Source organism: Sus scrofa, chromosome 2, assembly GCF_054392235.1.
Source record: "Sus scrofa isolate SSC_HxYL_T2T_F1_AM1 chromosome 2, Sscrofa_HxYL_maternal_Yorkshire_Landrace_v2.0, whole genome shotgun sequence".
NCBI classification, from domain to species: domain Eukaryota; kingdom Metazoa; phylum Chordata; class Mammalia; order Artiodactyla; family Suidae; genus Sus; species Sus scrofa.
In genome coordinates this window covers 114,344,439-114,366,841 of record NC_139384.1, presented here as the reverse complement: position 1 = coordinate 114,366,841, position 22,403 = coordinate 114,344,439, and the positions used below count along the sequence as shown (strand labels likewise).

Here is a 22,403-nt window from a genome sequence, read left to right as displayed (position 1 = left end):
AGAGCATTTCCCTGAGGTGTAGGTTTGTTTCATGTCACAGATTCAAGGCCAGAGTGACAAGGTGAGTTTTTTGGAGGATGGGGGATTTGATTGATAGGTAGACTGAAAAAGAGATTATAAGAAGGAAATCATGCAGAAAATCCAGAAGACAGAAACGAATGTGTTATGCTTATGCTATAGTTGGGGAATGATGTTATGTGGCAAAAGACCAAATTAAAGATTATTTTGAAAAGGTGTAACTGACTGTATTAGGGAACAGGGTGATTGTAGATTTTTAAGCAGCATGGTGATTTGATTTTAAAGGGAGGAGGGGGTAGAAGTGAGAAAAGATTGTCAATGTTAGTTAATGATTGGAGGTAAATTGAATCTGAAAAGTTGTCCTGTCAGCCCTAGTATTCAGGTTGAGACATCCTGAAATAGAATCCTATGCCATCATACTAGAGTTAGAGAGTCTTTATTACCTTGTTCTTATTTTAGAGATGAGAAAACATGTTTAGATGTACAATTACTTGCCCAAAGGCACAGACCGAATCAGGTTGAGAGTGAGAGAAAAGATGGAATTGATGGTACCACTAAAGTAAATGGTGGGAAAACCAGTGTACTAAGATGGTTTAGAGCATTGTATCTAGCCCAGGAGTCTAAATTCTGCACGTCACTAAGGTCCACCCACTATGACTTGTCTTCCTGGAGCCAGGGAGACAGAGAAGAGACAGTCCTCATAACTACACATCCAGGCTTTGAGTCCTATCTTCCCCCAAGTTTCCTCCATTTTTAGAAAGTGGTTTGTATGAGAGTTTCCGTTGTGGTGCAGCAGAAGCGAATCTGACTAGTATCCTTGAGGATGCAGGTTGGATCCCTGGCCTCGCTTAGTGGGTCGAGGATCAGCATTGCCATGAGTTGTGGTGTAGGCCGGCAGCTGCAGCTCTGATTCAACCCCTTGCCTGGGAACTTCCATTTGCCTTGAGTGCAGCCCTAAGAAGCCAAAAAAAAAAAAAGAAAGCGGTTTGTCCGTTTTTCTATAATAGGCCTCTCTGTCTTCTCACAGGCCTCAAAAAAAAATCCATGTCAGTAAACTGAATCCCTGAGTGGGATATTGTTGCTTTTTCACACGGAGGTAGAAGGAAAGCAGGGTGGTGCTGGAGGAGGGTTTTTTCCTTGAGCCCAAGGATACTGAGGTACCAATATATTATTCTCTAACTTGGTCTTTCTCCAGTTGTCAACTTGTGGAAAAATAGGCCCCCTTTCTGTGCAGTTTCCTATCCCTCTTTATTTAAACAAATTTGAAAAGAAATATTTCTTCTGTGTCAGCAGGATGCATGCTAAGTGCAGAGCTCTGGTGGTGACTACATAGGAAGTGAAATGGAAATTAAAGTTTACAGTGTGAAATGGATGGGCACAAGGCTTTTATCTTAATGTAAGCATATCCATAAGTGTGGCCTAAATTGAATTAAGAGTATACTAATGATGCAGTCTTTACAGGAAACTTCATCTAAAATATATGGAGCTGTGAAATTACTGGCTTACTTGAACCTAACATCACCATCAACTAATCTCAGGTTTGTCATATGTTTATAGCCAATAAACATTTTACCTAGGTTTGTTTTAATCTAATACTAAGTTTTTTCATAGTTGAGATTTTAATTTTAATTTCCTCACTGTTGCAAAGATTTAAACATTCCATACAACTCATACCCCTAGAAACGTGACTTTATCTAAAGAAGGAAGAGGGTATCTCACCCATGTAAACTGGGTGTGTGTCTGCCACCACAGCATGCCCCTTATAGAAGACCCCATCTCCTTTCATGTGAAGAGTGGCTATAAGACTCAGCTTTAGTTTTGATTATTCTTTAAATCTTTTAGATTGATCTGGTCATTTTATAGCCACAACTTATATAAAAAAATTTTTTCCCTACTACCCAATAAAATAAATTCTTGTCCTGGACAGTAAGACACAGGGAGAGCAGGGGTGGTGGTACTGTGAGAAAATGCAAGGAGTGGAGAGGAACCAATAATCGGACAAACTTTTATGAAAGATTAAAATATGATTAGAGTTCCCCTTGTGGCTCAGTGGTAATGAACCTGACTGGTTTTGATCCCTGTCCTCACTCGGTGGATTAAGGATCTGCCGTTGCCATGAGCTGAGGTGTAGGTCATAGATGTGGCTCAAAACTATTGTGGCTGTGGCTGTGGGGTAGGCTGGTAGGTGCAGCTCAGATTTGACCCCTAGCCTTGAAACTTCCATAAGCAGAGGGTGAGGCCCTAAGAAAGCAAAAAAAAAAAAAAGAATAAGAAAAAAATTTTTGTAAAGACCACCTCAAAAGTTCATTCTAAAAACAAGCTAAAAAACTTTTTTATTGTTTTCAAAGTATATATTATGCTGGGAAGTCAGCCAGCCACACTTAAGGTAATCAGTTTAGTTTTTGTAAATTATCTAATGACCCAAGGACTTGGCATCATTATCTCTAGTCTTGTAAATTTGAACATCCGAATCTTCCACCTTTAAAAACTTTGAGTTTGTCCATGAACTAGTATAGGCCACGCCCCCCAACTGCCGTGATATCTTTGGCCTCTAAAGTTTTTTGGGGGAGGGCTTTTTGCCATTTCTTGAGCTTCTCTCAGCGGCCATGGAGGTTCCCAGGCTAGGGGTCTAATCAGAGCTGCACCTGCTGGCCTATACCACAGCCACAGCAATGCGGGATCCGAGCCACGTCTACAATCTGCACCGCAGCTCACAGCAACACCAGATCCTTAACCCACTGAGCAAGGCCAGGGATCGAACCCGCAACCTCATGGTTCCTAGTCGGATTAGTTAACCACTGAGCTACTAAAGTATTTCTTGAAGAATCAAATTTTCTTTAAGGACCAAATACCCATACAGGGCTGAGTAATTAGTTACACAAAACAATCAAAATGACATGGGCTCATTCAGGATCCCCAAATACATATATGACAGCAGAAGGCTCAGATTAATGAGGGGTTACCTTAATTCTGACTGCCCTGACAAAGATAAAAGGCAGTTCACTAGTGGTTTTATGTGATGGGGGGGAATTATTTCATGAAAGCACTTTTCATAATTTTCTATAACAATAAGAGACCTTTAAACTGTAGATGAAAAATTAATTTTCTAGTTAGTTGTATAACTCAGCAAATTAGTACTTACTGATGATTTCCTGAATGTAGCAAAATACCAGTGAGCAAATATCTGAGATAAAGTTCTTTCACATTGCCTGTGTTTTTAAACTTTTGTGTGGTAATATGGAGTAGCCTTTCCAACTGACCCTCTCATAAATACCTTCCTTGATTCAAACACTTCATTGGTCTCTTCCCAGTTGAGAGTAAACAAATTAACACTGTAGAGTCATTTCATTCCTTTTACTTGCTCCTTCCTAGTCAAAAGTAAACAAAGTTGATGCTAACCAGCCATTCATTCCTCTTACTAGCCTCTTCCTAGTTGAGGCTAAACAAAGCCGTCACTGAACAGTCATTAGTCATTACCTCTGCAAAGTCAGTTTCTTCCTGGCCTTGTCCTTCTTCACCCTCCCACAACCCCCAGCAACATTCTTGCACAGGGCTATGAACTTCTTTTGGCCATTCTGTCATTTAGGACCTTCCAGTTCCCCTACCTATCATTCCAATAGGAATCTGGAAGGAGCTGCTATCATTCATTCTCCGTTGTTTTTATTTCAGTAGTTATAAGTTGGCTCAGTTACTGCAGGCCTCGTGCTGAAATCTTTCAGGACCTGTATTCTCAACAACTTCTGTAACTTCACATAAAGGCCAACTCTCCTGCTTCACCTATCCCATTTTCCTCCCCCTGGGCCAAGGAGAGTATAAAGTGGGATGGCAAGGGGAATGGTGGAGGTGTTTCCTGTTTTTAACTGAAGATGATTCTTTGCAGCATTTATTATGTTTTCTAACATTCTGGGTGTTATTTCAATTGGTGGCCCCTGCCTCCTTATCAGTTTTGTACTTGTGATGACCTATTGAACAACAAAATATTACTTATATGTATTATTAGCCATACTCTTTGGGAGTGTGGTATGTACTGTTGGATTCAGCCTTCCACTTTTACCATTGGGTGATAAATTTTGAACACTGGATATGTCGGTTGGATGTCATTTCTCATACTTTTGAGTGGTACTCAAGCAGGATTTCTAAAAACATTTTTGTTTTCACCGTAGTCATCTATACTTGTTTCAGTATTTTGATTTTGCTTTTGGCAAATGCCTCAAGATGGTTGAGGTTGACATTGAAATCCCACGGGTGAACTGTAGAATGTATACTAAAATGAACACACTGCACAAGTGTTTCTCAGGCTCTTCGGTCTTCATCAGGTGCTTTCTACATCAAAGAGAGAATGGTGAGAAACCACCAAGTTATTTTTCTAGAATGTCTCACAACAGCATTTAGGGTGAGAAATCTTTAAGGGCAGATAATGAAGAAATTATTATGCAAAGAAAATGTATGCTGAAGGATTGTCCTAAGGAGAAAAGGAAACTACTACCCAACTGGTATATTGTATATCTACCTTTCTAGAAATCTTTTAATTTATTAAAATATAACTCATTAAAGATCATGACATTTTTATGAAATTATCTTTGCAGAGCTGTTTTGGGATTCTCAGCAGATGCTTATAGTTTGCCTTTTTTAGAAAAAATCTTATGGAGGTTGAAGGTGTTTTATTAACATATTCTTACCTTTCATTTTAGTTAGCATTACCGGCGAGTATCTTTGAATTCACACTGTGAATGTGTCCATCATCATTGATGAATGGATATGAAGTTGACTATGTGATAGAAGTGATTTATTTGAAGACAGTGTAGCATTTAGGAAATAAGTGTATACTTTCAAGAAGGCTAGAAAATATATGGTAATATTTGTGCTCATTTGTCATATACCTATAGAATCATAATTGTTACATGTGAAAGAGAGCATCTGGCTCAAACCCTTAATTTTCTCAATGAGGATTCTAAGTCCAGAGAAGATGAGTGACTTCTTCAAAGTTACACAGGTAACAAATTCAAATCCTATAACTTACCCAAATTCACTGCCTTCCACCTACAGGATTTGAAGGCCATTGTGGCTGGCTTTATAGAGCCATATTATACAACCAAAATGCTTTTATGTACTACTGGAATTAAGTCGTAAAAAGTCTTCATTGATTGAAATCCCAGCATCAAATATTTATAATTTCTCTACTTTTATGTTATCCATCTCCTTTGAGAATTCCATATTATTTTTTATTCCTCTCATGAGAACCTAAAATATCTTGATTTCCAATAAAAATATCTACATTTATTTGTACTTTATTTATACAAGTGTATAGTAGCTTTTTGCCTACAAATCATCTAGTTTCTCCTTTTAAATTATAAACTGGATGGCAAAGACAATATTTCCTATTTGGTACAGTCCTTGTAAAGTACACTTTGGGACCCTAAATAAGTGTTTTTAACATGAAGTGCACCTTCCAAGTATCTGTGCACTTTGGGCCAGCCCTTTTTCTCTGTTGTGTGTGGCATATACACTCCCTGTGGGCATTTGCTAAGTGATAGTCTTTGTAGTAGGAATTACTATTGCAGGTCCATTTCTTCTGTTTCCTTTTATTAATCCCAGTCTTTTTCCCAACTGGCTGAAGAAGTTGATCACAAGGAAAACATTTTATACAGTCTTTAAAGGACTGGTTTCAGTTAATCATATAGTGCAACGTAATTATGGAATCTAAAAGTCGGAAAGAAGGTTGAAAACCAATTTCTTGTGCTTACCCTGGAAAAATATTTTTTAAAAAGTGAATAAGTTATCAACAAGTCTTCAGCCATTAAAATCAGTTCTTTTATATCTGGTATAAATCCTTATCACTGCTATGTAATTCTTTGACATGTCTCCTGTGGAAAGATTATTTTACATTGTTGTGTGTTGAGGGTATGGGTAGAAAAAGAAACCATTTTTTTTCTTCAGATCTTTTTGTAACTATTATTTTGAAAAATGTATTTTTACTCCTGAAATGTTTAATATGAAGTTATGAAATGAAAGAGGGTGACTGATATCAGAATTCATTAAAGTCAATCTTGGGAATTATTTGCCTTGAAGGATAAAAAGGGAAACAAATGTTCCCAGGCAAGCCAAAAGGCAGAGTATGAGATTTACTTTTCCAGTGCTCACCAAAAGTGACTATAATTTGGCTGGAGTGATTCTCCTGAATTCAAAAAGAAGGCATGATCTGGTGCCTGGTTACATCCACAATCTTTAGAGCACTTCTTTACCAAAGAAGAATTTAAATTATACTGGTCCTGAGCTAGAAACTTCTTTGCTACTAAGAAAACTTTTCTGAGAAATAACCTTCTTGATTCCAAATACCTGGGGAACAGCACATTTGAAGATAGTTGACCAAAAAAAATATTGCAATCAGAAAGCCACACACCATTCAGGCAGAATCTGGTTGGTGAGGGAAGCTGTTCCCATGATTAGTGAGCTTCCCCAGCTAGCCTGTAGGTGGGTGTGTTTAACAGAAGGAAGCAATGGGAACCCGCCTGTCAGCCAGCCTTTAGAGCTAATTAGCTCAGCATACAACAAAGATAAGTGAGCCTGGGAGGAGGGCCCCCTGAGGGGTCTTTAGATTCTGGGAAATGTCTGATTGGCAGATGTTAAAAGAGATTCTTTGGTAATCCTGTGCATCAATGAGCTGCACAAATTCAGACCAGGACTGCAAGAATTCAGGCATGAGGACACTGTGCAGCAGGCTCGCACAGGCAGACCCAAGATGGACAGAACATTGGAATCCCTGAGACACATCATTGCCCAAGTCTTGCCTCATAGAGACCCGGCTCTTGTCTTCAAAGACTGTAAGTACTGAAGGAGAAAAAGTTTTTTGACTTTTTTAGAAATTAGTCCTGAACGTCTAGTCACATCCCATTTAAGCATGTTTTCTTCTAAATCTCTGTAGTCGTATGCTGTGGTCTAAGTGATATTTAACTTGTTCCTGACTTCAGTCAGGAAAATGATTTCATTTCACCTACAGGTATCAGTCCCTATGTTATTTTGTCAGTGATACAGCTTGCTGACCATTTCTCCTAAAATCTAAGAGTCAGCTACGACTTAATAAACTTTTTCAGATGCTTTTTAAATAAATCAAGGCAGATTGCTACTAGGATTAAAACTAAAAATAATTTGAATGTGATAATAAAATATATTTATATCTATATTTGTTAACTTGTTTAATCCTCCATATCATATATTAGTTATGCTAAAAAAATATATAGTGTTTGAAATTTTTGGTTGCAAACAAAACAGTAAATCACCACTGAACTCTTATATTTTGATAACAAATTATAACACTTGGTTAAAAGGCCAATAAAATTAGATGTCTTCCCACCTCTGCATCCATACCCTCCCTCACCCCAAAAATCTAAATGGCTATGGCAGAGTTATTTCAAAATCTTTTTTTTAATGATTATGAAAAATAGTTTAATCAAGTTCTCCAATTCTAGCAATATTATTAAACCATTTGTCATGTAACTTTGTTTCTGGAACCAATTTGATTTCCTGCTGCTGCAAAACAGACTATCTTCCCCTTGTATCTTATCTACAGTAGGTTTCATATTACAAAGGGCTTCTGAAATAGAACTTTGCTATGGAACTGCCCAAAAGGTAAAATGCATGTGGAATTTTTTTTTTTTTTCACTTCAATAAGTTACAGCTTTCTTCTTTGTGAATCTCATGTGTTTGTCTCCATCAAAACATCAATGGTTTGGATTTTTGCTTTCTGATTGCTGAATAATGTTAGTTTCCAGATGTCCTTTTAGTTTATATTTTGCATATGTGTGATGAAGAAAAAGAAATGTTCAACAATTTTATTCTATAAAATTTTCTTACTAGAAATTAAAGTATAACCAATCTGCCCTCTAAAACATTAAGTGTAAGCCTGCCTTTTCTTTCTTTTCTTTTCTTTCTTTCTTTTCTTTGTTTACTTTCTTTTTCTTTTTTCTCTTTCTCTTTTTTTCTCTTCTCTCTGTCCCGCTTTCTTGTTTCTTTAAAATATTGTCTTCAAGCATGTGTCAGTAGCTATGTTAGAACTAATAAAAATCACTCCCTCCCCCAGTCTAGCCTGGAGTCTATTCAGGTTTGGCATTTTTTTTAAGTGAAAAGGTAAGGAAAGAATGTCTCTCCTAGAATAGCACAGAATTCACTCGCAAAGAGTAAAAGGGCTCTTGACCTGCCTAAGGCTTTGGATAAGTTTTAGAGTCCCAGGGGTTTTGTGCATAAAATTTGGGTAGTGGAAACAGTAAAAAGAAATTGAGGTGAAATTTTTCACTGAGTTCACTGTGAATCTAGGAAGTTTAATATGAAATTATATTATCACCCTCTTTTTGAAGTGAACTAAATTCCAGCAGTTTTTTACAGTTTAGCAGAGAGAATGTAATAGAAAGGGGTTAAAATAAAACATACATTATCTTCTGTCATTCAGGCCTTTATGGGAACTATTTTATATAGAAAAGCAAAGAAGTGTCTTATTTTATATATTTTTTTCATTAACATAGAACTTAAATGTCATCAGACAGCATTGCCTGCTTACCCTAGAGTGAGCTGCCACTCTGCAACTGCTTGCATGGCTTAATAGGTGTGAATTTTTACTGTTGCACTTCTCACTTCAAGTGTTCTAATCCTAAATAAATAAATAAATAAATGTAAGCCAAATGGTAGATTTATATGCCAGGGTTTTTTTATGATAAAGAAACATCTAACCACTCACCATCTTCATGGAATAATTGGGACAGGTTCACTTACTTTCTGGAACAGGTATCATAAATCTGCCTGGGGCCTGTACCATGCCTTGGCAACCTATCATGCATGTGCCATGGTTTAGCACATGAACTCATTTTGGCACACCCATAAGTTGCTACCACCACACTCCTGCTTCACACACCATGTAAAAAGCTGCCATCAGTTTTGAATGGCAGGTTCTAAACAGCTTCCTTTCTTCCTAGTCACTCCTGGCTCCTCTTCCCTACCCCAGGCCAGTCTCTTTTTTGCCAGAAGGAAAGAGCTAAGCACATGAGCACATCACTGCCAATTCCTTAAGAAAAATTGCTACCTTGCTCTCCTACAAGATAAAAAGCCAATCCAACAATTTTTAAAATCCTGCACGGTTGAACAAAGGAACATTTAAAACATAATACCATTCTAAAGTTTTTTTCTAAATTTCTCTTCTGTAAATGCCGAGACAGTTTTTCTCTCTTTATTCTTCAGAAACACATATAGGGGATGTAAAGGATCATTCAATTAATTTGTTGCCCTCATTTGGCTTTTGACTTGTTTTAAAAACAAGAAATAGTAAATTGAATTTTCTCTTCAAGTTGGTCAAGAAAAGTACCCAGAGAGTTTTCTGGTCTGAGACCAATGCACATGGGGATAGTTACATTCATTTAAGGAAATAAAATATGAATGGTTTTCTCAGCCAGTGAGGCCTTCCAAGTGGCATTTTGCAATGCATTAAACCTCTTATTTATTTTAGACAAGTGTTCATCTGGCAAAAGTTGTGATTTGTTTTTTATTTTCCTTCCTGAAAGGAAATAAATTTCATAACATTTTTTCCCTATTTCATATTTAAATTGAAAAATAAAGAAATTTTATGTAGTTCCCTTCGTGGTGCAACCATGAGGTTGCGGGTTCAATCCCTGCCCTTATTCAGTGGGTTCAGGATCATCGTTGCCGTGAGCTATGGCATAGGTTGCAGACGTAGCTTGGATCCCGCATTGCTGTGGCTCTGGCGTAGGCCAGCGGCTACAGCTCTGATTAGATGCCTAGCCTGGGAACCTCCATACGCCAAAGAAACGGCCCTAGAAAAGTCAAAAAGACAAAAAGAGAAAAAAGAAGAAAAAAAAAAAAAGAAATTTTAAATAAGACGGACTGTCAGACTGAAGTTTGCTTATCTGAGCTCACACTGGACTGTTGTCCACTACCTAAATATTTCAGTTTTGTAACAAATATATCTGGGATTCTCCACCACCATACAGAATCTTTGCAGGGAAATTAAGTAAATTGAGACATTATTCATGTTGCCTTCCATTCTTGGCCTTGAGCAACATCCACTTTCTTTTCATGTGTTATGTGGCACAACCAAAGATGAACCATGTGGAAAACAGCCCTTGTCAGCTCTTTTGAGAGTGTGTGTTTGAGCTTACTATCTGTTTGTCACTGTTAAACAGTTTCTCACATACTTTCTCAAAATAAATCATCAGCACATGATTTCAAGAAGAGTATACTTTCAGATCCTGCTTTTCAAATTACAAGAGCATAATACGCTTATCTGCCATCTTTGGGCTCTTCTTTTATGCATTAATAGCAATGCTAGATTGTCATGTCCTCAGCATGTGATGACAGGCACTATACTAAGAACGTTTATTCTTCACAGAAAGTCACCTATTTTGATTTATAGGGTAGAGATCTGAGGCTTATGGTGGTTGAGGTGACTCACCCAAGGTCACACCTAGTAAAGTGATAAAGTGATGGGGCCAGGATTCAAAGTCTGTCTTCCAACTTTGCACATTTTGCCACTGCAAGACATTGCCTCTCAAAGGTGTTGCATTACTGTGCCATTTGTGCCATCGAGGCAGTATCTGTTAAGAAAACAGATGGGACTGAAGTAGACTCTTCTGAATGTTTGGAGGAAACTCAATAAGTTGGCACTACTCTGAGAAGGAGTATGAGAGGGGAAGGTATTGTTAAAGAGAGACAATAGCTTGTCCAAAGACAGATCCGGCAATACAAGATCAGTGCATCATCGGAGGTGGTGACAAGGCTGAGAAGGCAGGTAGAGTCCTGCTCAAGTATAGGCAACAGGGAGCCATTGAAGTTAACAGTGATCCTAGATTAGTTCTCAAAGTTTATGGCCTTCTGTTGCACTGCGAAAAAGATTGCACTGACATCTGTGGGAGGTACACTTCCTAAAACTAAGTTAGACAGAGGTGCTGATTTTTCACAGCAAGAATCCTTTTACCCATTCAGGCGAGATGCAAGACTTGTAAATGTAAACATGCCTATAGGGAGAAACCACTTTCACTAAATGAAGGCCAAAATCAAGGCAAACTTTCTCAAACAGATAGTTAAAAACCATCTTGGTTGTCATTGAAGCCATGAGAACATGTTGGTTTCTAGCACTGACTTATAAAGTAATGTGATAGATTGCACTCATGTTTCCCCAAATTTTATAATGAAAAAATAAGGTGAAACATTTACTAAACATTGCACAATTAGAAGCTAATTTCTCACATACTCGAAGTACATTCAACTTTTGCATTTGAGGAGACATTTTTCTGCATGAAAGTTTGTATTTACACCACATAGGTGAATACTTCAAAAAGTATAGTTTTACCCTTTGGAAAAATTGGACCAGACTATAGAACTATTAAAAACATCTTAGTAATCATAAATCTTGGCTGTACGGAACACAAGAGAGCAAAATTTCTCAAGAGTCAAGTCCTTTCTCCATCCCATGCTTTTTAGTGCAATTATCTGAAATCTAGAGATTTGATGATACATTTATGATTTTTGCATTTCAGAAAAAGGAATATAGTAAAATGTAAAAGATGAAGGCACTTGTGCAGTAAGATCCCAACACATATTGCATTGTGTTCCACCACAGAAAGTATACTGGATAAAACAAACAAACCAAAAACCTTCCACTGCTTACGAGCTTATTTTGGATTAATGATTGCATCTTAATTACAGTAATTTGAACTATGATGATTTTAGCATCTAAATTTAGGATGTCTGTTCTACTGAAGAAGTCTATTCAAATGCTGGTTTTACTTTATTATAGGAGACAACTATTTGAATTTATATTAAGGGAAAAAATTCAGATTTCAGTTCAGCTATCACTGGCATAAGCATTGTTCTCTTCTCCTTTTTTAAGTAAAGATATATTTGGCAGAATTTAAATACTGAAAGTCTCAATGCCAGCAGAAAATTTTTTGAAATGGAAAAATGGAGGCGGCTTCTTGATCACTTAATGGCAATGTCTATCTTAATACATTTATTTCTTAATATACAAACACGATTTAGCAGATCAAAATAAAATTTGATTGACACCCATCCTGTGATCAGATATGGTGCCTCTTCACAGTCTGCTGTCTCATCTCACCATAAGCTTTTTTTTTAAACAGTTAAGATTTGTTAGCCTGAACTCTACTTTAACAACTTCTGAAACTCATGTGTTAAGTTACAGGCCATAATAGGATACAGATGCACAAGGGTGAGTTTCTAAGTTATGATTTTTCTGTTTAAATGATACGGTTTTACTGATTATGTGCTACAGATTGATTTAAGAAATGTAAGACAACTTTAGAAGCCTTTCATAAAAGAATCTTCTTTATTTAATGCATTTCATATTGACATTTTAACCCCAAAGGCTCTTATTTCTTTTCTTCCATGTTCAAATGCTCATATAAGTTTAGTCTGTCAAGGTAGTTTTTAAAAATCCTATATTAAGAGAAGAAGGAAAAAGAATCCTACTGAAAGTTTAATAATGACAAAATATTCAATTATTACACTCCCTGTAGTTTTATATATTCTCTCTCTGGTATCCATGGAATGCTGTTTGAATTATGGTTTTTCTTTTTCTTTTTTTTTTTTTCTGCTGCAATGATAATCAGTTGATCCCTATTTTGATCTCATCCCATTATGCAGCTGTGGGAACCCATCATTTAGTCACCACTCCTTTGGCACTTATGGCCTGCATAGTGTAGTTTACACTTTTCTCATATGGCTCTACACTATGAGTTATAGTTTTGCTGGCATGTTTTTGTCCACACCTAAGTTGGAAGTCTGAGAAGGGCAAAGCCATACCTTCCACTTCTTTGTAACCCCCACTGTGCTTCCCACAGTGCCAGGTACTTAGCAGGTGCACAACAGGCATTTTTTGGTTGCTAATTTGTTGGTGTTCTCCTTTATGATGAACTAAATGGTGTCTTGGACCTTCTAAGCCATCATCCATTGACACCTTAATCTCACCCCAATTGTGCATGCAGGATTAAGTTGACTACCCCCATGAAAGTGTAGGAAAAAGGGGCTCTGAAGATAATAAATACAGTCACACCAGGCAACTTCCCCAGAGCACTGCCTTAGGTTGTCCTTGGGGGAGCAGCCTGAATTATCCCATATACCACACTGGCACAGAAACTTAGATAGCCATTCCTTAATATTCATCCTCAGGGTCTGCCCTCAATTCTGGGTCACCAAAAGCTGGGCACCAAGCTTTTTTAAGGCCAGTCTTTGTTAGTGCTTTGTACATAAGCCCTAGTTCTTCAGCTGTGGCTGGGTCACAGAGCTTTCTTAAAATGACTGTTCTCAGGGAAGGTATATCATATGCCTAAAGCCATATTTGCACAGATTTGACCATTTTAACTAAACAGAACCGATGAGCAAAGCAACAGTGTTTGCTCTACCCGCCCCCCCTTGGATCTTTTGTTGTTATCTAAATCCAAAAGTCCTACAAAGTCTCTTAACTATAGTGCAATGTCACTGCCCAGTGGCACATGGGAAAGATGTATACTTCCTGATTGGTTAAATAGATTACATCATGTTTTTATTCTGTGTAGCTTTTGTGATTGAATGACATCATCTGAACCATGCTGCACATATAAACCACACTTGGGAGAACAAGGCCTGCCGTTGCTGCTGCATTTTAATTATAGTATATTTAATAACTTTATTTTAATTTGTCTTTATGGTCCCTGTTGCTCCTTAATATTCTCTCCCCTCTGCCTTCTTAGAAAATTATCCTGTACTTCCAAAGATATTTTTAAAGTGTTATTTAAATTTCTCCCTGAATGATTTATAATTCAGCAATTTTAAATTCTAAAGGTGAAAATGAAACCAAATAGTATGATATACTTTTCTGTATATTTTGGAAAATCTCCCAAGAAATTTAATTTTGTAAAATTGAAATTTACAAAATTTAATTTAAATTTTGTAAAACAACTCAAAGGATCACAGTTGCCTCAGAGAAAGTGTTCAGGGCAGAGAATGGGGACCAGACCAGAAGAAAAGAAAAAGTGCACAAAAGAAGAAACATAACCAGCTTCCCAGCTGCTGAAGGAGCTAAGCACTGACTGTGGAGCTTACTAAAAGAAAGTTCCTCTGCTGGGAACAAAGCAAGACTCGCTGTCTCAGCTCTGTTGTATGGCTATGGCTACCTTTGAAAAAGTATCTACACAAAAGAAAAAGGGGCCCAAGATTCCTACATGTTGTGTCAGCAAGATTCCATTAGCCTGGTCAAAACTTGTCAAAGCCTGAGGATGGTAGTAAATGTTTAGACAGCTGGCTCTGTTGGTCAGTGTCCTGGAGTTTGCCAGGCCAAGCACAAGACCTGGAGGTACCCCATTTTGCAACCTATTTTGCATGAATAGTAAATTGCCATCATGCCTTTAATTGGCTCCTTAAATTATTTGGGGGTACTTTTCCTATTTCCTCTCAAAAAAACTAGGGAATCACATCAGCAAAAACAAGTTGTACATGATCAAATTACTAGAATAGAAAATAATTAACTTTATTTTAAAATATCACCTACTGGGATGATTTAATTAAAGATTATATTAATGTGTTACATAACATAAATCCATGTGTTGGGAGGCAGAGAATCAATTTCAAAATATGTTTATCATCTTGAAAGCCTCTTAATGGTTTATCCTTAAATTGTAGGCTTTCCAATTTGTCTTTAATTGTTTTTGGCAAGGGAAATTTTACCCAGCTATAATTTTTCCTTATGTAAGGCATAAAGAAATTGGTTCTTTTGGGAGAGTAGATTTGTAATTTTAAGATCCCTTATTGCTGACAAGTGACTATCTTCCATGCAGGACCTGTTTCATATTAGATAATTGAAATGGGCAGGGAACTATAATATTTCTACTTTCCTGAAGCCCAAGCAGTCATTAAACATTAATTTGAAGTAAGAGTTATCTCTCTGTAGTTTTTGCTAAGAGCAGGTCTATTGCAGTAGCATTCATTAGAAAGTGAAAAATTGGGACAGACATCCATGTTTCCAGATTTTGAGACATGTAGCCTTTCATCCATTTATTTTTTGGCTGTTAATGAAGCTTTGATTTTACCAGTGAATGATATTAAAAGAGCTTTCTCTTTTCCATCTGTGAACTCTTCACATATTTTGGAAATAAAATAGCACAATGTGTACAGTTAGAGAATTTTCAGACTTGCAGACTATTTTTAGAATTTTTAATAATACAGTTTCCAATGCAGGAACAGTCAGTTTCAAAAATGCAACATGCAAGCATGTAATCATGCCTTTTCTTCCTTCACCTTCTCTAATAGCTAACACTCTAGTGCTTACTGTGTATGAAGCTCTACTGTAAGCTTTTTCCATTTTAAGCTTTACCACAACCTTGTAATGTACATACTGCATTTTAGAGATAAAACAGGAGCCCTAGGTAGGTATCTTACAACACTAGATATAGTATTCAAACCCAGGGATTCTGGCTCCAGAGTCTATGCCTTTCTTTTTTTAAGTTTTTTTGACGTATAGTTGATTTATAAAGTTGTGATAATTTCTGCTGTACAACAAAGTGATTCATTCATACATAATAAATACTTCCATTCTCCTTCAGATTCTTTTTCCAGCGTAGATTATCACACAATATTGGGTAGAGTTCTCTGTGCTATACAGCAGGTCAGAGTCTATGCTTTTATCTACCTAAGTAAACTGCCTCCCTATTGATAAAATGTGGAGAGGCAAGATGCTGTACCCATTGTATTGTCTTTGTACCAAGGCCTGTACTTGAGGACTCTTCTATAACAAACTCTATAATCCATGTGCATTTTCATCCTCTGCATCTCAGAATTCCCACATGGAAACACAGATCACGTGTGTCTGTTGGCATCTCCATCATGTCCAATCTGTGAAAATGACAAGCTCTGAATTTTTAGGAGAAAAGCCTTCCAGTGATTGATATCCTCTGAAGGGGCTTCATGCTCCTTGCAGGCTTGAAAGGCACCCTCTCTTGCTTGCTCCATCTCCTATCCTTGTATCATAGATTTCTGCTCAAGCTTCTTCCAAAGAAATGTTCTCCCTGGGCTCCTCCAGATGCATACTAGCAACTACACATTCTTTCCAAGTATCTTCTTCATAGAGTCACTACAGCCAGCATAGCACCTCAGGCAAAGACAAAGGACAAGGAACTCTGCATTCCTGTCTTCTCTCCCACTTGGGTAAAGCTGGAGCTCCAGAATAATAGGATTGATTTCCAGTTATTAAAGGAGGCAAAATACCCTTACCCTGTCTCATTTCAAATAGTGCCCCCTTTCTAATGCCATCCTTTCCTATCACTCCCTTACACAATTCCTCAGCTGAGGCATTACTGCTTTTCTTGATCTTTTTGTCAAATGCTGCTCTCATCCTTTGGGAGCACAACTTCTTTGCCTTCTCCCATCCTGGTTTAAATCTCACTTTTCTGAGGTGGTTTGACTTAGGCCTTCCTATGCAGATTGTTTTCTCTGATCTTTTCAATCTATATTCGTCTGCTTTTTCCTTTGTATCAATTTAATTATTGTGCCATAAATTTTAAAGTTTTAAATATTACTTTAAAATCATTTTTGTTCTACAATGTATCAGTCTAATATTTGGTGAAAAAATATGAATACATTGTTTCTGCAGTCAAATTGTAAATCTTTATGAGCATAGGACTGTTTTGAACTTTATTCTGTACTGTCAGGGTCAGCATCACCAGATAGGCCAGTGCCAAATTGCTGGTTAACTGTGGTGTTCTCTTCCAGTGATCCCAGAGAACACTTTCAAGTCCTTTCAACAGAATGTTCCACAGGCAACATAAATGGATTAAAGTTGGTGCTCTAAGACAAAAGTGTTTACCATCCCCATTCAGAATTTCCCCAAGTCCTAATTACCATGAAGGTAAAACTCTAGCTAGCAAGCAACTGGCAATCACATGTCTACCCTGCCCAGGCTTCATCTTTCTGTACCTACTTAGTCATCTCCAGCTAAGACATGGCTGCCACCACCATATCCCTGCTGTGTGGGTACCATGGTGGTTCATACAAAAAACCTATTCTTGAAGTAACCTCTCCATGAATGGTAGTACCTTCATTTATCTTGTGTATGTTCATGTAATTGCACAGTTCTTATATTCTTATATTCTAAATGAATTCAACAACTGCTTCTAGCCCTGTGCTAGATACCAAGGAGGCTGCAGAGAAAAAGGAAGCAGAGTCCCTGCCCTCTGGAATCACAGTCAGCTATGAGGTAAATAACATAAAACTGTAGTCTATAAGATGAATTATTATCACAAGGCATTTCATTTCTCTGGCCAAAAGTAAGTCCAGCCAAGTCTGACTTGATAAATTTAGCCAGGAGCACCATATCCATTTTATTAGCATGGTTTATAAGAGATTAAGTGCTAAGACACAGGGCCACTAATGAAATATGAGCGTAGCAAAGGACATTCATGTGGCCTGGAACCAGTGAGTAAGGCATGATGGAGGATGTGGCATTTCCTCTGAAGTATGCATGTAAATTGAATGGCTGGAAGAGAGGGGCAGAAGCAACACTCAGGGTAGGAAGGAGAACTTGAACAAAAGCAAAGGGAAAAAATATGCAGTATGTGTTTAAGGACAAGTGAAGACAGTGCCTTTGCTGAAACGGATTGAGGATTTCTGCTAGAAAGGGTCAAATGTTAGATGATGAAGGTGTTCCACATTGTGGTATGTCCTCATTGGTCAAACCGCCTTCTGTGAAAGCTTCGATGGTAAACTTTAAAATCAGAAAGAAAGCTTGAGGAAGAGGAAAATGAAAACCTCATTTATGAGAGACTTGCTGAGGGATCTAGTTGCTACTTTGAAAACTCTGTCATGTTCAGATTTCACAAAACAGTGAAGAAGTATCCACGCTAATTCACAAAACTGAAGAAGTATCCACACTAATGTCTATAAACTACACAGCAAATTTTCTTCTTGTTGATAGAGAAGTATTCAAAACCACTAAAGAGTTTTGTCTTAGCTTGGGCTGCTGTATCAAAATACCATAGATAGATGGCTTAAACAACAAATCTGGAGTCTGAAATCTCCAAGATGAAGTTGCTGGCAGACTTGGTACTTGGGGAGAGCCCTCATCCTGGTTTGCAAATGGCTACCTTCTTGCTGTGACGTCACATGGCTGAGAGAGGACCTCTGGGGTGTGTTTCTATTCTTACAAGGGCACTAATCTCATCATGGGGCTCCACCCTCATGAGCTCATCTAAACCTAACTGTCCCCCTAAGTCGTCGTCTTCTAATGCTATCATATTGGATGTTAGGGCTTCAGTATCTGGATTTGTGAGAGACACAAATATTTAGTTCATAACAGAGTCTATTACATGTGTCTGAGAAAGCAATTTGGGGCAAGGGAATAAATTAAGAAGTTTGATTTACAAAGGTAATTCAGAGATTAAGCTGCTTTCTTTGCTCTAAGATGTTATAAACTGATAGAAATCACAGAAAGGAACTGGATTTCATGCTATTATTCCTAAAATCTCCCCCAAAATTTTCTCTCCTACTTCCTCCCATACCTATTTGATATTTTATTTCTTTATAGTAATTTTACCAGTTAAGTATCAGTTAACTCGACAAAGGATTCATTCCTCTCTCCTGTTGGGTGCCCAGATTCACCATGGATGACCAATTTATCTTGTCCTGGCTGTAGATAAACCCCTTTTCCCTTAGTGTCCATTGAGACAAAGTAAAAACTTTTCAAAAAGAACTTCTAAACTTTGGGAGAAATAACACATAGCGAAAAAGGATATGTTCCAAACTATAGCTTCCTGACCCTGAGGTGGAAGGCACAATCTGGCAGAGACTTGACCTTGACTTTTGTTCATGCCCCTCTTCCCAGGAAATCTGTCCAGGACCTCCTCCATCTTTTATCACTTCCTCTTGTTCCTCTTGTGTCGTCTCCTTTAGCCTTTTTTCCTTGGAAGAAGGGACTGGAATGGGAGGCCTAATCACAGCCCCCTCTGAAGCCCACAGCCAGTTGATATTTATACCATTGCTTTAAACCAGAACAAAGTGTTGGTTGAAAGTGATGAGGATAACTATTCATGTGACACAGGATGCTTATTCATTGTGACAGATGCAAGCTAGAAATATGTTGTATCACTTGTATGAAAAAATACAAATATTAACCCCTTGCTTTGTTTGACTTTCCTGAGAACAAGTATCAGAAAAATTGTTTGTAAGAAAAGGTAGGTGAAATAATTTTTATACAGGGCCTCCTGTGTCTTTGCTACCGATACCTTCACAAAGGCACATCTTCTATCCCTTTGATGACTTTCACAATTCAACTAACACTTATTGTGCTCCTATGACTCCTCCTAGTAGTGATAGACATGCATGAAAACAACCTAATTTCTGTTATAATTTGAAGCGGCTCAAGATGAACAAAGAGCTAAATTATATACCCCACAGAACTAGGTTGAAAATCCCAAGTCTAAGACTTAGTAGCTGTATGACTGTACACTGAGCATCTTTTATTTCTTATTTCTTAAGCTGTAGGTGATAATACCTATTTCTAGGTGGTGGTATAAGAAATTAAAAGAAAATGGGTTGAGTTTGGAAATATGTTGAATTTATGCAATGTCCAAAGAGAAGTATGTATTAACAAAGCTAAAGTTACAGGAGTATGTTTGGGGAACTATAGGCATCTATTACAGTAGATAGAATCATGGAAATGGGTTCTATCATTGAAGAACAGTAGGGAGAGGAGTTCCTGTTGTGGGTCAGTGGGTAAGAGCCTGACTAGTATCCATGAGGATGTAGATTTGATCCCTGTCCATGCTCTGTGGGTTAAGGATCTGGTATTGCCGAATGCTGGGGTGTTAGGCCTGCAACTGCAGCTCCAATTTGACCCTAGCCTGAGAATTTCCATATGCCTGAAGTGTGGCCTTAAAAAGAAAAGGAGGAGTTCCCGTCGTGGTGCAGTGGTTAATGAATCCGACTAGGAACCATGAGGTTGCGGGTTCGGTCCCTGCCCTTGCTCAGTGGGTTAACGATCCGGCGTTGCCGTGAGTTGTGGTGTAGGTTACAGACGCGGCTCGGATCCGGCGTTGCTGTGGCTCTGGCGTAGGCCAGTGGCTACAGCTCCGATTCAACCCCTGGCCTGGGAACATCCATATGCCCATATGCCACGGGAGCGGCCCAAGAAATAGCAACAACAGCAACAAAAGACAAAAAGACAAAAAAAAAAAAAAAAAAAAAAAAAAAAAAAAAGCACAGTAGAGAGGGAAGCAAGAAAAGACAAGGACGAGATTCTTGTGCAAATCAACATGAGGGGTGAACAGAGGAAGAGAAACCCACAAAAGAGATTAAGAAGAAATGATTAGAAATAAAGAAGAAGAATCAGGGAAAATGCCATCAGAAAAACCTAGAGATATGAGAGTTTCTAGAAGACATTGATCAACTGCGTCAAATGCATTAGAGGTCAAGGAAATGAGGACTGAAATTTAGAATTTGTGATATTTGCCAGAGTAATTTCAGTAGCATAATGTAGAGGAAAGCCAGATCGTGGTAGGGTAAAAATGAATGGAAGAGAAGAAAGCAGAGATAGTATTTTAGAATATTCCTTCTAGAAGCTTGGCTATAGTGGAAAATTTTTAAAAACTAGTAGCCAAATATAGTCCCAGTGTTGAGTGTCTTTTAATTTATTGAGTCATTCATTCATTTATTCATTTGTCATCTTGGGCATATTTATAGCTACTGAAAGGAGTGAGTAAAGAGGAGATTTTTTTTTTTTTTTTGACTTTTTAGGGCCAAACCCATGGTGTATGGAAATTCCCAGGCTAGGGGTCAAATCAGAGCTACAGCTTCCGACCTACACCACAGCCACAGCAACTTGGGATCCAAGCCATATCTGTGACCTATACCACAGCTCATGGCAACGCCGATCCTGAACCTACTGATCCAGGCCAGGGATTAAACCTGCATCCTCATGGATACTAGTCAGATTCTTTTCCACTGTGCCAACAACAGGAACTCCATAAAAAGGAAACATTTTAAAATAGGAGGTCAAGAGAATTATTATAGAACAACCTGTCCAGAAGAGGCAACACAAATTCATTTGAGACAGAAAGAAATAAGATGGAGCTGGTACTTATGTGGATGGATCCCAAAATATAAGGATGGATATTGCATGCTGGAGAGTATAAGTTTGTAGCATGAAAGGCAGGATCCGTGACTGGGCATTGAAGGTGCAACTACAACTAGAGACTAAGCTGTGTAGTGAGGCCTTTCCTCAAATTTGGGTGGTTTTCTTCAGCAGTACTTGAACTTTTGCTTGCTTTTCCTTCCACATTGTCCATGATCCTTGTTGTTGCTACTTCACAAAAATAAAGCAGCATGTGTTTCATAAATAGAGCATCTTCAGATATACCCGCCTTTGAAATTCCAAACAGAAAGCTGGTCTTCTTCCCTCAGCCCTCCATTCATCTGGTTTTCCAGTCGACAAGAGGAGAGATAGAAAGACGGATTGTGTTTGTGCATGTACATATGTTACACTCTTTAGAGGTGATGACATACATAGGACCATCAAAGGAATCTTCCAAGGTTGCAGAATGAAAAATGTGAAAACTGCTACTTTTATTTATGCAGAAATTTTAGTACATACCTTTGCACTGTTTAATCCACATAGTTTTATATGCCAAAATTCTTGTGTTCATTTTACCTTCATCTTCTCACTCCATTTCTCAGCCGAACATCAACAGTGGGTGAACTAACTTAAAATCACTGACTAATGGCCCTTATTGACTATAAGAGCAACTGTCAGAGCCGTTGGCCCCTGGCTTTGGTTTTAGGCTTAATCTTCAAGACATCTCTGCTGAATTCTAGAGGTCAACTGCAAGTAGAAGCACAAATGATCCAGTTCAAAAAACACTTGTTTTCCTGGACATGGGAGGAGAGGAAGATGGGGAGCAGAAATACAGTTTAGGAAATAAAAGTTCTAATTTTATTTTGAGTTACATCAACTGGTAGAAAATATTACTTCAAAATTTTTGAATGAATGAAAAATGTCTGTAATTACCAAGTTCACCTTGACCACTTCAGTGTGCATTTTATTGGTTAATTCAATTATCCCCTCTGATAGTCTTATGTTCCCCATTTTTTTCCCCAAAAATGCATCTTAAACTAAAACCTGCAGTTGGTTAAATATACACAAGCATCCAATTCCTTAGATGTACCAAGAATTTGCCAGAACTATACCCTATGTAGCTGGAAGCTGATCGGTGATCTGGGGGTGAAGTGAAAGAGCCAAGTTCCCTAGTCAACAGCTTAGAAGGTGGTTGTGCCACATTTTTGCTTCCAGGTTAAATTCTGTGACTCTCCTAATTTCCTGAAAAACAACAAAGCCCAGCATTTTG

The 22,403-nt window shown here is 37.9% G+C and overlaps 1 protein-coding gene across 2 annotated transcripts in view; it reads left to right on the top strand.

Moving 5' to 3' along the window:
- The first annotated feature begins 6,558 nt into the window (after positions 1–6,558).
- The window catches only part of LIX1 (limb and CNS expressed 1), a 51,439-nt gene continuing 35,594 nt past the window's right edge, over positions 6,559–22,403 (top strand). The window contains exon 1 of one of the 2 annotated variants that reach the window (XM_085014108.1): positions 6,559–6,839. In XM_085014108.1, the coding sequence (XP_084870234.1) occupies positions 6,758–6,839 (82 nt within the window). In that variant the 5' untranslated portion in view covers positions 6,559–6,757. Of the gene's footprint in view, positions 6,840–17,192; positions 17,264–22,403 lie in introns of those variants that run through there. The other variant, XM_085014109.1, reaches the window with a different exon arrangement.